This window comes from Poeciliopsis prolifica, unplaced genomic scaffold (genome assembly GCF_027474105.1).
Source record: "Poeciliopsis prolifica strain line A6 unplaced genomic scaffold, Auburn_PproV2 SCAFFOLD006, whole genome shotgun sequence".
In the NCBI taxonomy this organism is placed as follows: Eukaryota; Metazoa; Chordata; class Actinopteri; order Cyprinodontiformes; family Poeciliidae; genus Poeciliopsis; species Poeciliopsis prolifica.
In genome coordinates, this window is record NW_026562381.1 from 14,214,105 (window position 1) to 14,228,622 (window position 14,518).

At 36.4% G+C, this 14,518-nt stretch overlaps 1 protein-coding gene across 1 annotated transcript; it reads left to right on the forward strand.

Moving 5' to 3' along the window:
* Nucleotides 1-235: 235 nt before the first annotated feature.
* On the forward strand, nt 236-14,467 carry LOC129360730 (elongator complex protein 1-like). The gene is given in 37 exon segments (XM_055031110.1): nt 236-335; nt 1,229-1,394; nt 1,486-1,638; nt 1,735-1,816; nt 2,756-2,836; nt 3,024-3,109; nt 3,206-3,396; nt 3,504-3,627; nt 3,722-3,815; nt 4,415-4,645; nt 4,717-4,887; nt 5,317-5,395; nt 5,485-5,546; nt 5,549-5,639; nt 5,743-5,849; nt 6,060-6,163; nt 6,744-6,797; nt 6,887-6,992; nt 7,103-7,218; nt 7,317-7,390; nt 7,677-7,755; nt 8,088-8,167; nt 8,254-8,391; nt 8,646-8,731; nt 8,838-8,986; nt 9,460-9,583; nt 9,681-9,778; nt 9,879-10,080; nt 10,522-10,583; nt 11,376-11,438; nt 11,533-11,593; nt 11,690-11,803; nt 11,897-11,996; nt 12,085-12,212; nt 12,910-13,061; nt 13,527-13,608; nt 14,311-14,467. Coding segments are annotated over 36 exon segments (3,942 nt in total). The 5' UTR covers nt 236-335; nt 1,229-1,244; the 3' UTR covers nt 14,379-14,467.
* Nucleotides 14,468-14,518: the final 51 nt, after the last annotated feature.

A 14,518-nucleotide genomic window follows, 5' to 3' on the forward strand; every position in this document is an offset into this window, starting at 1 on the left:
TACAAGTCTCATTTATTTTAAGTCTTCTCTGAAATAAATCTTATCTTGCTTGAGAATAAATCCACTGTTAGACTACAGCGTATCAGACAGAAATCAAAGCTTGTGTTTTAGTGAAAGGGTTAAATTGCTATTCGACGCAATATTACATCATTTAGTTTTTTCCTGCCCCTCTCAGTGATGTAGTTTTACTCCAAGTCGTTAGAGAGCGACATCACCGCTGCGTCATCAGAATGAGCCAGGGGTGAAAGGGGAAGAGTTGGACAGAACCACATGTATGTTGTTGTGGTGTTGGCTGGATATCCCGGAGCTTGGTTTCCTCAAATTACATAATTTCGGTGAGATGCACACTTGTATTTCCATTTATTAAAATGCAAAATATGTTAGTTTTTATTCGGCGAGGTTAAATTTTGTATTCAATCCTCAAGCTAACACACCAAGTTCCATTTTCGGACACAAAGTATTTCGCTTGTAAACTGAGTAGTTTCTTGACCCTAATAAATCTTTGACATATTCTTCAGCTTGTTATTAATTAACTGTATTTTGTTTATCATCAGTTACTTATGAAAAACCCGTTGACAAAGCTCAGAGGTGTTCATTTGAAACAGAGTTATAGTTAGCTAAGCTGCTATAGGATCACTTTGAGACAGAAATAAACTTTCCTCCAATCTTTTTGATTGTAGCAAATTTTTTGTGGCTTCATTTTATGTAATTTCAGAGGCTTTCATTGAAAAAAAAGATTCTACATTTTCTCTGTTGTTACTGTACTGAGCTATACGCTGGAACATATACTAGAAATTAACTTTTAGTCTTGTCTGACTTAATCTGACTTAATACGTTTAAACTGATTGTTAGATCAGAAATTGTTTTTGTTTTGTTTTTTTAACTAACGAATTAACTGATTCTCATCATTTCAAAACCATTACTTATGTTAAACAAATTGAAGAAATTTCAGAGCTCTTATTTTTTCCAGATGAAACCTAATGAGATTCAATAATAATGTTTCCCAGGCAGTTTGTATTCTACCTAGTAGTTCTTGTAGGAAAAAGAGGAAGAGCTTCATTACCATAACGTTTGTTCATTTTTGTCATGTGCAACATATGAAATTATAAACTAATAGAAAAAAATAGATTCATATTTTTTTTTTTTGGATTGATGTGTGATCAGATAAAAGTAGGTTTATCCTGTTAAATGTTTCAGTTTTGAACATGTTTCACTAACATTGTTTCAGATTGTCTTGAGGTAAAATGAGGAATCTGAAGCTACTGAAGAGCCTTTGTAGTTCAGAGCTGCAGGGTCCTGGTTCTCCTCAGTGTTTCTCTGTGAGGTCTGACACCGGCTCTCTCCTCATCGCCTCTCAGTTCTCAGTCACAGAGTACGACCCACACACAGGCGAGGTGCGGTACTCCTAATTTCTGTATATTTTAAGATGGCAGAATTTCTTTGATCAGATTGATTATTTTCCTCCCTTTTTTTCTCTTTCTTTAGGTTGTCAGAGAAACTTCGTTAACAGCTGACGGTTACCTGCCAGAAGATGGCAGTGGAGAGGTGGTGGGACTGCAGGACCTCGCTGAACTTCAGTCCGCATGTTTGGCCACAGCAGGCGGAGACGTCGTTCTCTTCAACCTCAACACCAGCCAGGTGTGTTTTTTTTTCCACCCATCTTTTTCAGACCACTGCTTAATGTTAGGATTATGGTTAAAGGGAAAGCAGATTAAACAGTATTATGTTCCTCAGTTGGAGTGTGTTGGCAGTGTGGACAGCGGTCTTACGTCTATGACCTGGAGTCCTGATGAAGAACTCGTCATTCTTACAACTGGTCAGTATGTTACAGACACGTTACATGTGAATAAAACAGTTTAAAAGGAATTAATGCATAAATTGATTAAAAGCTGTAAAGGGACTAGAATATTTGAAATATGATGGCAATTTACTTCCTTTTTAATCTTTATGTTTTTTGTTCCTTTTTTTTTCTGGTTTGGATTTGATTGTTTATTTTGTGTGTTCTGTTAATTTTCCTTATACTAAAGCCATGAGGAGTGGAAATGCTTTATTTGCAACAAATATCAGAGTAGGCACATAAACTGATTCAGTCTACAGCTTTTTGATTTATTCAACATATATAAATTATTTTTACTTGACTTTTTTAATGTTCTTGATTTGTAGTTGGATTGACTGTAATGACTGTTATCTGTGTATCTGACTGTTTTAGATTAAATAAGCTAAAACTAAATCTTTGAAGAAATCAGTTTCTGCACTGATTGTCTGGAAAATGCTGCAATTCAGGTAGTCCACACATCCTTAAAAATCCTTAAATTAATGTATCTAAAATTAAGACCTTAGAATATATTAAATTCTTTTTAAAACATTTAAGTTGGGCCTAAATATGCTAATCACAGGTCTTACAATTTGTTATGGCAAAACAAGTCTTGTATGTATTTTTTATTTTCTGTCAAGTAAAAGTTTGAGCTGCACACAGGCATCTCCATTGGTTCTATCACTCCTCAATGTTTATAGTTTCTCAGTCTTAAATTTTAGTCAAGATGGCATTTAAAGGTCTTTAAAAAATCTTATATTTTACTGCTGAGGCCTGCAGATTTCTTGCAAGGAACTGGGAAACTTGAAAGTTCGCCTAAATTGGAAAACATTTTGGTATTCTTAGAGTCCATTGCTTATATCTAAAAGATTCATACTCACACAGATACACTTATCAGTGCTTTAAATAAATAAATAAATAAACAACTGTCTTTCTCCACAGGACAGGAAACAATCATCATGATGACCAAAGATTTTGAGCCGGTTACTGAGGTTGGAATCCACCAAGATGATTTTGGTGAAGGTATCTTAGCTTCAGATTAACTTCTCTCCAAGTGTTCAGAAATGAATTGTGCTAAAATGAATCCAGTTAGTCTCATTAATCATTAGTGTGTCTGACTTGTTTTTTTGTAGTGATGACATTTTGTGTATTATGTTTGATTTGAATATTTCTAATTGAAAACTGTGCAACTACATGGTTTGTTTTATAGGGAAGTTTATCACAGTGGGTTGGGGGAAGAAGGAGACTCAGTTTCATGGCTCAGAGGGAAAACAGGCAGCACAGAAGAAGATTCAGGTTGTTGATGATTCACTCAAACTTCAGACCTGCTTTAAAAATGAGATTTGATTGAACAAATGTTAAGTCTGTCCCGTTTACATGTTTTAATCACAGGATGTGCAGCCAGCCGTGGCCTGGGATGACCGCAGACCCAGAGTCACGTGGCGGGGAGATGGTCAGCTGTTTGCCCTCAGCGCCATCTGTCCCCAGACTGGAGCAAGGAAGGTCCGAGTCTGGAACAGAGAGGGCGTTCTGCAGGCCACCAGCGAGCCCATCAACGGCCTGGAGCAGGCACTGTGCTGGAAGTGAGAACGCCTTAAAATTCACAATCTAAAGCTGTGTAAAACTAAAAACACTGTATTTCTTCTCCATGAATATCAAAGTTGTACATCAACTTCATGTGTCATTTCAGACCTTCAGGTAGCCTGATTGCCAGCTCTCAGAGACATCCCAACAAACACAGTGTTGTGTTCATGGAGAAGAACGGACTGCTTCATGGAGACTTCACACTACCATTCAGCAAAGACCAAGCCAAGGCATGTTCTGATTACGTAAATTAATAACTTTTGATTAATAAATATTTGAGCTGACAACATTATTAGATCATTATTTTAATGTGTGTGTCTTTAGGTGAAGGAGCTGGTGTGGAACAGTGACTCCACTGTTTTGGCTGTTTGGTTAGAAGACTTGACTTCTGGAGAGGATGGGAAAGTCAAGAGTTACAGTAAGCACAACAGAGACATAAAAAAATTACATGTTTCAAATAATTCCATATATCTATATTTAGTATTGAGAGAGATGGAATTAACAAATTGAGTTTGATTGACTTCAGCTAGACTGAGAAAAGGCTTTTAGATTGAAATCTTTCTATTGAGCAGAAAAAACAGGATTGTCACATTCGAATATAGGAATGCTCTTAATACATTTAAGGCAATAAAATGTTTTTTTTTTTTTTTTTAAAGGAATTTAATTCTTTATTTATTTGCATCTTTTAATGTATTTATAATATTGTTTAAAGTATTACTTAAAAAATAGTTAATTGAAAAATCTGCACGGTCCCAAGCTGGGACACTGCACAGTTTTTTAAAATCTAATTACCGGTAATTGACAAAATAATAAATGACTAAAAAAATTATAGTTGCATCCCTAATGACTTAAGATAAAATTTGCAAACATAAGGTCAGCTGAAATTTATTATAGGTCAGTTAGGGTTATTATGATTGAACATAAGGAGGCGGACAAAGATTGAATCAACTAATTATTATCTTAAGCTTGTGTGTACTTAACATCTTTTATGTGCCTCTCTGCTTCTTCTTGCTGCAGTCCAGCTGTGGACGGTAGGAAACTACCACTGGTACCTGAAGCAGAGCCTGGTCTTCGATGGAGACCCTCAGAAAGCTCCTGTCTGCTTCTGCTGGGACCCAGAACGCCCCCTACGCCTCCATGTTGTGACCCACAGCTGGACAAGTGTCACCTACGACTGGTGCTGGACAACAGAGCGAAGCCCTGGACTCGACGTGACTGATGATGCCAGCGTGGCAGTGATCGATGGAGGTGAATACGAAAAAAATAGTTTTTTATTCTTGTTTCTATGACACAAGTTTAATGTTCTATTCATTTTTCAGAAAAAGTTCTGGTGACGACCTTCAGGCACAGTGTGGTTCCTCCTCCCATGTGTTCATTGGAGCTCCAGCTGAAGTCACCAGTCAACCAGGTGACTTTCCTCTGTCAGACCGAACGGACCAATCAGATTGCTGTCTTCACCTCCGATGGACAGATGTCGGTGTTCGGAGAAGGTAAGATGCAAAACTCTGGACTACTTTACATTTTTTATATCACATCCAGTGTTTCATAGTGACTCTAATGAATTATGCCGCTTATTAAAAAGCTCCAGCAAGACATTTCTGTAGAACTTCCAGCCTGAAGCATGGAAAACTAAACAGAATTAAAAAAAAGTGGATTTTAAATCCTAATCAATCTGTGAGCTCAAATAACTGATTATTAGAAAGCAATTTTGTATCTTATGATAGCGAGAAAATTAAGTTATAATGAGATGATAACTTTTTATTCCAAAACATTGAATGATATTCCCTGAAAATATATTTATAGAATGACTTCTATACTTCTATACCGAAATACATTTTGTTTCAGTTATTTAGTTTTTTTATTTAATTTTTTTTCTAGCTGATGTTTTATATGTATGTCATGTTTTTATGTAAATCCAGTTTCAAAGGAAGATTTGGACAAAACTGCAGATGGATTCAGCATTTTGTCCCGTCCTCTTGTCCTCCAGAAATCTTTCAGGTAATTAAAGAAACCCAATTGTTCTGACACATTTCTGCTCCTCATTCTTTCTTGAAAAAAAGAAGTCAACTCTCTTGTTTTGCCTTCAGATTGCCCGCTCCTCAGGACGATCCCCTTGCCCTGCGGCAGCTGCTGTGGCTACAGGAGGAACTGTTTTTGTCATCACTTCTGGTGTTGTGCCCAACACCTCCACCCTGTTGGTGCTTCATCCTGCGCAGGACGCCTCTGATACACTTGCTGTTCGGTCTGCAGACTTTGAATCCTCTTCAACATTGTTTTAAAATATTCATAATGAATTTTCTAATTACTTTTCTTTTTTTCCTTTTCGTGCTGGTTTTCAATCTCAGGTCTCAGGTGGAGGTTGAAGGTGTTGTGATCAGTATGGTTCACTCCTCTCAGACTGGGACTGTGGCTCTGCAGCTGGAGGATGGACAAATAAGGAAACTCCTCTGGGGTGAGGAAACAAAACATAATCTGCTTCCTCTGATTTTTATGCTTCTATTCCGTTGATACATATAGCTTATGGAGAAACTATATCTGTAACTTGTGTTTTTTTATCTATTCATTGCTGTGGATTTTTTGAGATGCACTGAAACTTGCATGGAAACATATATTAGAGGTACATAAAGTGTATTTTCTGTAAAGTATTGTATTTTGTTTGCAGATTGTCCTGAGATGTCGGTGGAAGACTGGCGTGACTCCAGCGGCAACAGCATCAACTTTCCTGCGTCCTGCATCCAAACGGCTCTCTGCTGCATAAGTGGAACGGTACAAACATAACTACACAACACAACAATTAAAAAAAAAAATTAGAACAATCATTGTGAGAAATCTATCCTCTCCTTCCAATCTTCACTCTCAATGGAGCAAAATGTCCTCACGAACTGTCCATACTAAAACTTTTGTAAATGAATACTGTTTTGTATTCATTTAGCATTTCTTAATATTTATCAATGATTGCATCCTTTGCAAGAATAAGTTAGATTATTTCTAATAGAATGGACAAATACTAATTACTATTACAAATTAATATTTACTAATGAAAAACCTTAATATTATTGTTTTTATGTTTGTATTTAAAAGCATTTGGTTATTTATCGCCTTAACCAAGGTTATAAAGACCCATTATGGAGGATTCCACAGATTGCAGACCCCTGATATATTCATCTTCCTTGTCTATAATTACAGTCTGAATAGAAACACAAACACAATAAATTCACTATAATGTTTTTTTTTATTTCTCTTTGAAAACCTGGCTAGAACTGTGAGAAATTTTAAAAGTTTTGAACTTTGGTCTGAAAACTGTGCTGGTCTTAATGTTTTTGCTTTCTTTGCTTGATGTTTGCAGGAATATCTCCTTGGCCTCACAGACAGATCCCACCTGTATGCTGGAGACACAGAGGTGAAAAGTCAATGTGGTATATTTGTGTTGAGTTACCGTTTTTTTCTTTTTTAGCATTAACATTTTTTAAAAATCTTCTTTGTCTTCAGCTTGCGTCCAATGTTAGCTCCTTTGCCGTTTGTGACGACTTCATTCTCATCACCACTCACTCTCACACCTGCCGCTGCCTCCAGCTGAGCACACTCACCCTCAAAGGTGCGAAAGAAACAAATAAAATGCTATGAGACGTCGGAAGTAATATGCCTTCCGGTAAATGGTGATTTTTTTCCCTCATGAAATTAAAAGTAAAAATTGTCTTAGTGCAGGTCTGCAGGTGGCTTTGTCCTCTGATGGAGGTCAGAACGATGAGACACTTCGGCGAGTGGAGCGAGGCTCCAGGATCGTGACTGTGGTCCCTCAGGACACCAGAGTGATTCTACAGGTCAGCTCAGTTTATATTTTCTCCATATGTGCCATATTTCTAAAATCTCTTTAAAAAAACTTTGAAAAATGTGACTCATCAGTTTATTGTGTTTTCAGATGCCTCGGGGAAATCTGGAGACCATTCATCACAGAGCGCTGGTTCTGGCTCAGTTAAGGAAGTGTTTAGATCGGTGAGTTTAATAGCCTTCTTGTTACATTTAAATTTGTTTCATATTGCTTAACTCAATCTTTTTGTAGACCAAGAGATTTCCATTCAAGGAACATTTTCCAGGATCAGGGATTTCTGCAACTATACTTTTTATCCCTTGTTTTGCTTTCATTAAATGTTTAAAAACTAATAACAGTGTTAAAATGTTTATTTCAACAGCGGGCACTCCCTACCATCATCATTTTAGCATTTAATTTTCAAGAATGACTTTTGTTTTATTAATCCAGCTGTTGATTTTTTTTTCACAGCTTCAAGTTCAGAGAGGCATTTGAGTGTATGAGGAAGTTAAGGATCAACCTAAACCTCATTTATGACCACAATCCAAAGGTATGCATGCATGTTATAGAGAAGTGTGTCTAAAAATACTAAGAAAACAAAAGTTATGTGTTTTTTGTGGAACATCATTAATTACATAAGGAATTAAAAGCTTTTTTAGGTGATTTTAATGGGATTGTCCAAATTTCAGGACAAAGATCTTTCAGTGGTTTCCTGTTTGGGAAACAGTTTTACCCTGAACATCAATATATAGAGACGAAAATGAAATGGTTTAAGGTTGCTGGTAGCTTTTTGTCATAATGTTACCAGCATTAGGTTTCTTGACTGAAGAAGATTAAAACGATTAATAATATGTCCTACCTTTTTGATTGTTTCTTCTCCAGGCTTTTTTGGAAAATGTTGAAACCTTCATTACTCAACTCAACTCTATTAACCACATTAACCTCTTCCTCACGGAGCTCAAGTAAGATGTTTATAATTAGAAGCTTGTCACTTTGAGGGAAAATCTTCTCTTTCATGACAGATATTTTTCTTTCTTGTTGTGCATAGAGAAGAAGATACGACCTGTACCATGTACCCCCGCCCAGAGAGCAGCCCACTGCAGAGCCAGGTTGTGTCAGGCCAGAAAAAAGTTGACATTGTATGTGATGCTTTACGGAAAGCCATGGAGGCAATGGATGCAAACAAGTCAGTGATGTTTCAGGTTTTTGGCAATTTGCTGATTGTCGGAAGGCATTTGAACAAATCGATACGGAAAGTCAAAAATATTAATTTATTATTAGTAGCTTTTCAATAAGTATGTTTTTAAAATGTGTCAGTATTGTAAAAATATTTAATATTTTCATGGTTAAAAAAGCAAATGTTGCATTAAAGTAATTAGTATGTGTAAAGAAACACATCAAATATGTTTTGCTTCATTTTCAAATTTTTTTCCTTCAAAGGTTTTGTCTGTCCATATTAACTTCTCACGTGAAGAAGACCGTTCCTGAGCTCGAGGTTGCTCTGCAGAAAGTGCATGAGCTGCGAGGTGATCTGTACTTACTGATAATCTGCACAATATAAGTTGTCTGTAAATATGCATTAGTTTTATTTCAGTTATTTCACTATGAAAAAATGTGTTTGTGTATTTTTAGAAAAGCCACCTGAAGCTCCGGGAGCTGTAAGCGCTGAAGAGGCCCTAAAGTACCTCCTCTTCCTCGTCAACGTCAATGATCTGTATGAACACTCACTCGGGACGTACGACTTTGACCTTGTTCTCATGGTGGCTGAAAAATCACAGAAGGTACGAGACGTCACTGGAAATATTACTCTTAATACAACTGATAGATGATCCGTGTCCATATTGATCACAGTTGTTTTTCTGACAGTATATAATTAAGATAACTGACTTTTGTTGTGTTTTTTCAAGTCAAGTAAGTGAAGTCAAATAAACATAATTTATTTTAGATAATAACGATACAATAACTTACTAATCTATTAAGTTCCCTTGAACAAGTTAAGATAGGGCTATGGGCTATACAAAACATGTCCGCTGCATTTCTTTTTGTTGCATAAAGTCATTCTAGATAGATGAGATTTTAGCTGTTTGAAGGCCTCTTGTCACTTTAAATCCAAATAAACTATCACCAGGCTAAGCAAAAACAAACATATTAATTAACCTGTAAAGTTTTTTTTGTTGTTTTTTTTATCAAAAAAATAATATAAAGAAAAACTTTTTAAGGTCTTTGTATGATAGTCTTTTCTTATCCCTTTCAGGACCCCAAAGAGTATCTTCCTTTCCTGAACATGCTGAAGAGCCTGGAGCCAAACTACCAACGCTACACCATCGACAAACACCTAAAACGCTACAGGAAGGCTTTGGTGCATCTCAGCAAGTCTGGTCAGTCAGCTTCTACTGGACAGTCTGATTTAATGCGGAAACATGTTTGGAGTTTAGGATGGTTATTTATGGCCTGAATATTGTTTGTTTTGCTCAGGAGAGGAACATTTCATTGAAGTTCTGCAGCTGGTGAAGGAGCAGAAACTCTTCAGTGAAGCTATGCGGTTGTACACGGCAGATAGTCCTCAGTACAAGGTGAGCTGTTGCGAATTAAATCCCATCACTATTTCTCAACAGTTTTGATATCTAACTAGAGCAAGTGAATCCTGAGTGATTTGAGTCTTTTTGCCCTCAGCTTGTGAGCTCTGCATATGCTGAGCACCTGATGGAGCAGCAACAGGCTGAGCAGGCCGGCTTGTTGCTGTGGCGATGCGGCGAGCCCGCCAGGGCTCTGCAGGCTTTTGCCAGCTGTTCCAGTTGGAGAAACGCCATCTGTGTGGCACAACAGATACCTCTACCACCAGACCAGTTAGCTCTGCTGGCCAGAGACTTGGCAGGTAACCATGACAACATGTAGTCTGACTGATGGAGAGAAATGCATCTGATCCAAACTCTGACTTTAAGAGGGAAAAAATGGCTAAAGTGACCAGAAACATATGGGGAAATGTCAGTATCACTGTACAGAATGACAAGGTGTGGGTATCTATGCACTTCAACATCTCTGAAGCATGGCAGTGGGAGTATCATGCTGGGGGTCTGTATTACTGACAGCGGTGCTCCTGCATCATAGAATCTGAGTGGAAGAGTGAAGATGGAGTTCTACATTCAAATTTTTCTTAAAACTAAAAAATAGATGGTTCAAGCTTGGACAATAATTCCAAACTTGCATTCAGACTAGTTCTGGTAATCTTTGAACCACAGTAATTGGTTCTAAGATGAACTGAAGCAAGATAAAAAATTAAAAACTGATTACGTTTTTTTTTCTTTGCCTGTCACAGAGAAGTTGACCGAGCAGAGGCGGTGGGCAGAAGCTGCTCTGCTTTTGGACCAGTACGCCAAAGTAAGAAGCTAGAAAAATTTGCATTTCCTGTGAAGATGCAGTGTGGATGTATCTTCACTAAAATATTTTTAGTGAAAATTACAGAAGTATTTGAGGTCCACTATAGAATACACTATTGCAGACATTTAAGACGTAGACAGAAGCAGCTGAATAAAGCATAATCTAAACTCTGCTAAAAAGCTGTAATACTAATGACAGCCTCTAGGCTAGGAGTAAGTAGCATCTTGATCTACAGTATTATACTAAGGGTTGGATTAGGGTTAGATTGGGAACCTTCAGAGTTAGTGGGTCAGTGTTTTTTTGTTTTGTTTTTTCTTAAGACTAAGGATAATGCCAGAAAAATCTTGAAGAAGGATTTTATGAAATATGCAAAAGACATGAAAAGCTCAAATAAACAAAAGTAGTTGAAGGATATGACAACATTCTAAACTTTGAAATTTGCTTCTTGCTGAAAATACATGGAAGTAGTTAGCTGTGAAAAAGTTTTTAGCTGAATTTTTCAGAAATTATAGGATGCCGTATTCATTTCAATGGGGCCAAAAAGCTGAATATTTCCTCAACCGTATTAGATGTCAATACAAAAAGACATAACCATAATGTCCTCAATGAGCAAAATATGGTATGAGTTGAAAGGTTGAAATAGCAGCACAAAGTAAGCCAAAGTAGATAAGTGGAGAAAAGTGAACGGGAAACAGTGAAGGACTCTTCTAACAAAGTGAAATGACTCCTCAACCTGCAACAGGTGCTGTTTATGGTCTCATTATAAACATTTTTATTTTTTGTTTCAAACAGGATTGTGAGGAAGCCATCTTGGCTCTAATCACTGGTGCAGTCTGGGAGGAGGCGCTCAGACTGGTCTGTAAACAAACTCATCTTCTTTGTTAATGTGATTTTTCTTCTTTCTTTTTGGGTTGTGTGGCATTAAAATATATATTTTTTATTTCTGAAGATTTATGTGCACAACAGACAGGATATCACTGAAACCAACCTTGAACCTGCTCTGTTAGAAGGTAAGACGAAACAGTGATTGTCTCATGTTGTTTAAAAAGGTTTATGTACCATCCAGAGGATAGCTGGAGAAAAGGTTTTATTTTTGTTCTCCACAGCTGTGAACTCTCAAACAGGGTTCTTGGAGGCTCAGGTTGTAACATTTAACCGGCACCGGAGTCGTTTGGCTGTGGTTCAAGAGCAGAAAGAAAAGGCCAGGCTGGATATGCTTGGTGAGAAGAACTGATAAATCCATTTCACTCCTTCAAAATGTTTTTAAACATCTGGTTCTAGTTGTGTTTTAAACCATTTATGTTTCTTGTTAGATGAAGAAGGTCCAGACTGCCCTGATGCTGAGCTTTACTCTGAAGCTAGCAGTGTGTTGACCGCGTCTAAATACTCCCAGAGTAACTCCCGGATCTCCTCGTAAAGGGCACACACCTGAAAAAAACCCATGAAGTCAATATAATATTTTTTGTTGTTTTTGGTTTCAGTGTTTGGATTTCTCTTGCAGAAGGTCGTCAAAGAACCGCCGGAAAGCGGAGAGGAAGAAGCTGAGTCTGAAGGAAGGAAGCCCAATGGAGGACAGAGCCCTAATGCATGCCCTGAGTGAAATCATCACCACTGTAGACAAGATGAGAGGTACAAACAAGACTTTTTATTTTACGTATGGCCCTCCTTCAAATGCAGCCTGCTTAGGTGCAGATTTTTGTTTTCCAATACAAAACCAAAATCCTTCATGCTGGCTGAAAGTATTTGAACTGATCAGGCTTTTTGGGTCAAGATTAAACATAATTTTTTGTTCCAATGAAATGTCATTGGATTTCTAGTTTAAAAAATTGTCCTGTGGGTTTGTCATTAACAGGTTCCAAATCTAACAAAATATTTGGAGATTGAATGCATTAAAACATAAATCCCAATTTAAATGAAATTCAAACTAAAGTGTACCAAACAAATCGCTGTTCTGTTTTGGGTTTTGTGGTTTGATGTTTTTCCATACAAACACTAAGTGTAAATCTTCCATTTTGATGCATTTTATAAATGAGGAAGAAACAAATGATTCATATTAGTGGCTTGGGAAAAAATTGGATGATTTTGGTTACAATCCAGAGTTGGAAAAACAACTACAGGTGACAAAGTTCAATCCAACTGGCTTGAGTTAATATTAAGTAAGGTAAAAGGGTAGGTAAGTTGATAATATCTCTAAATTATATTTTTATAGGATAAGGCTCAAAATTAACCTGCAGAAACATCAAGAAACCTGCATTGGACATACTGCAGTTAATAAAGCAGTAATAAGTTCTGGTGAAAAGCAAATCTGTCCCTCCATCCTCCACAGAGGAGATCCACAGCCTCCTTAAGGCCTTGGTGCTGTTCCAGTTTGATAAACAGGCCGGGAAACTGCAGCTGGCCTACGAAGAAGCCCTGCAAATGATGGAGGGTGCTATTCCTGAGGTGTGGCCTGAAGGCCTGCTGAGCAGCAACGCTCCGGTAAATATAACACCCTCTTCAAAATCATAATATGTTCTTTTTATATTTTTGTTGGGCACCAAAATTTTTAAATTTATTAAAGGTTTTAGCTAAATGACTGGAGTCAAGATTCTAAATAATTTGCCGACAAAAGCAACAAAGACGGTTGTATTAAATTCTTCATCTCATCTGTTTTTCCCATTTTTTCCATTTGCATCCATATCTACAAAATCTGTTAATCAGGTATTGACTTGCTGATGTGACACCTGAGTTTCCACACTGTTGGACAATAAGGGATATTTCTATCCTATGTCTGTACTTATTTATTTTTGAGAAAGGTAGAACATCAAAGCAGCTGATACTGGTAAAATGTGATGTTGATAGAGTGAACTATATTCAATACTAATGACAAATAAGAAGGCAGAAATGTTTGCATACATTTTCTAAACATAAATTGTGCTTTTTGACATTTTTTTAACTCTAAAGGTAACTGGTCCAAACTCCACAGCAAACAGCATCATGGCGTCTTTCCAGCAGCAGCAACAAAAACCTGCAGCATCTCAACTCGGTCGGTACAGTTTGCGGTGTTAAGATTTGCGGTTTTTATGTTTTATCTCCAACTCCTGTTCCCCTCAAAGTAATGCACAAACCCTATTTAATATTTTATTTTGTGTTTGTATGAGGTTAGCACAGTCTGGAATATAAATTATATTGCATTTTAATTATAACCTTTTATTTCTGGTTTGTCACAACAGAATTTGATGTAAAAAAAACGTAAACTTAAAAGCTAGACCCAAAGTTCTTGGTTTGGCTTAGATGAGATGCCAAACAAAGTATTGAAATTCCTTCCTTTTGAATAATTAAAAATCATGGTATAACTGATCACAAACTATGATTTGTAAGGTTTGTGTTTCATCAAGTTAATCCTATACAGATTTATTTAAGTATTTTTTTTTTTATTTTAACTGATCTAAGTTTGACAAATTCTAAAAAAAAAACTAATTGGCTTTTTATCTCTAAATAATCTGTGACATGCAAACCAAGGGAATATTTTTAACTTGAATGTCTTCAATCTTGTGAAAAACTGCCTGAATATTCTCTCAGCCAAGTCTTGAGATCTGTAGATGTTGTTGAAATATAAATGACTTATATATATATATATATATATATATATATATATATATATATATATATATATATATATATATATATAATATATATATATATATATATATATATATATATATAATTATTTTTTTTTTTTTTTCAGATCCTGAGATCCCAACAGCACCAAAGCTGAGGAACAGTGTCAAGTGGAAGCTCACTGTTCTTAAATAAACAAAAAACATGATATTGTTTAATTTTGTTTTATGAAAAACTGTAAAGTACAATTTCAGTTGTATAATAAAGATTCATTTAACAACTTCTGATACTCAATCGGTTTACTTTTTTTATGGAAATAAAAAAAATTCCTAGAG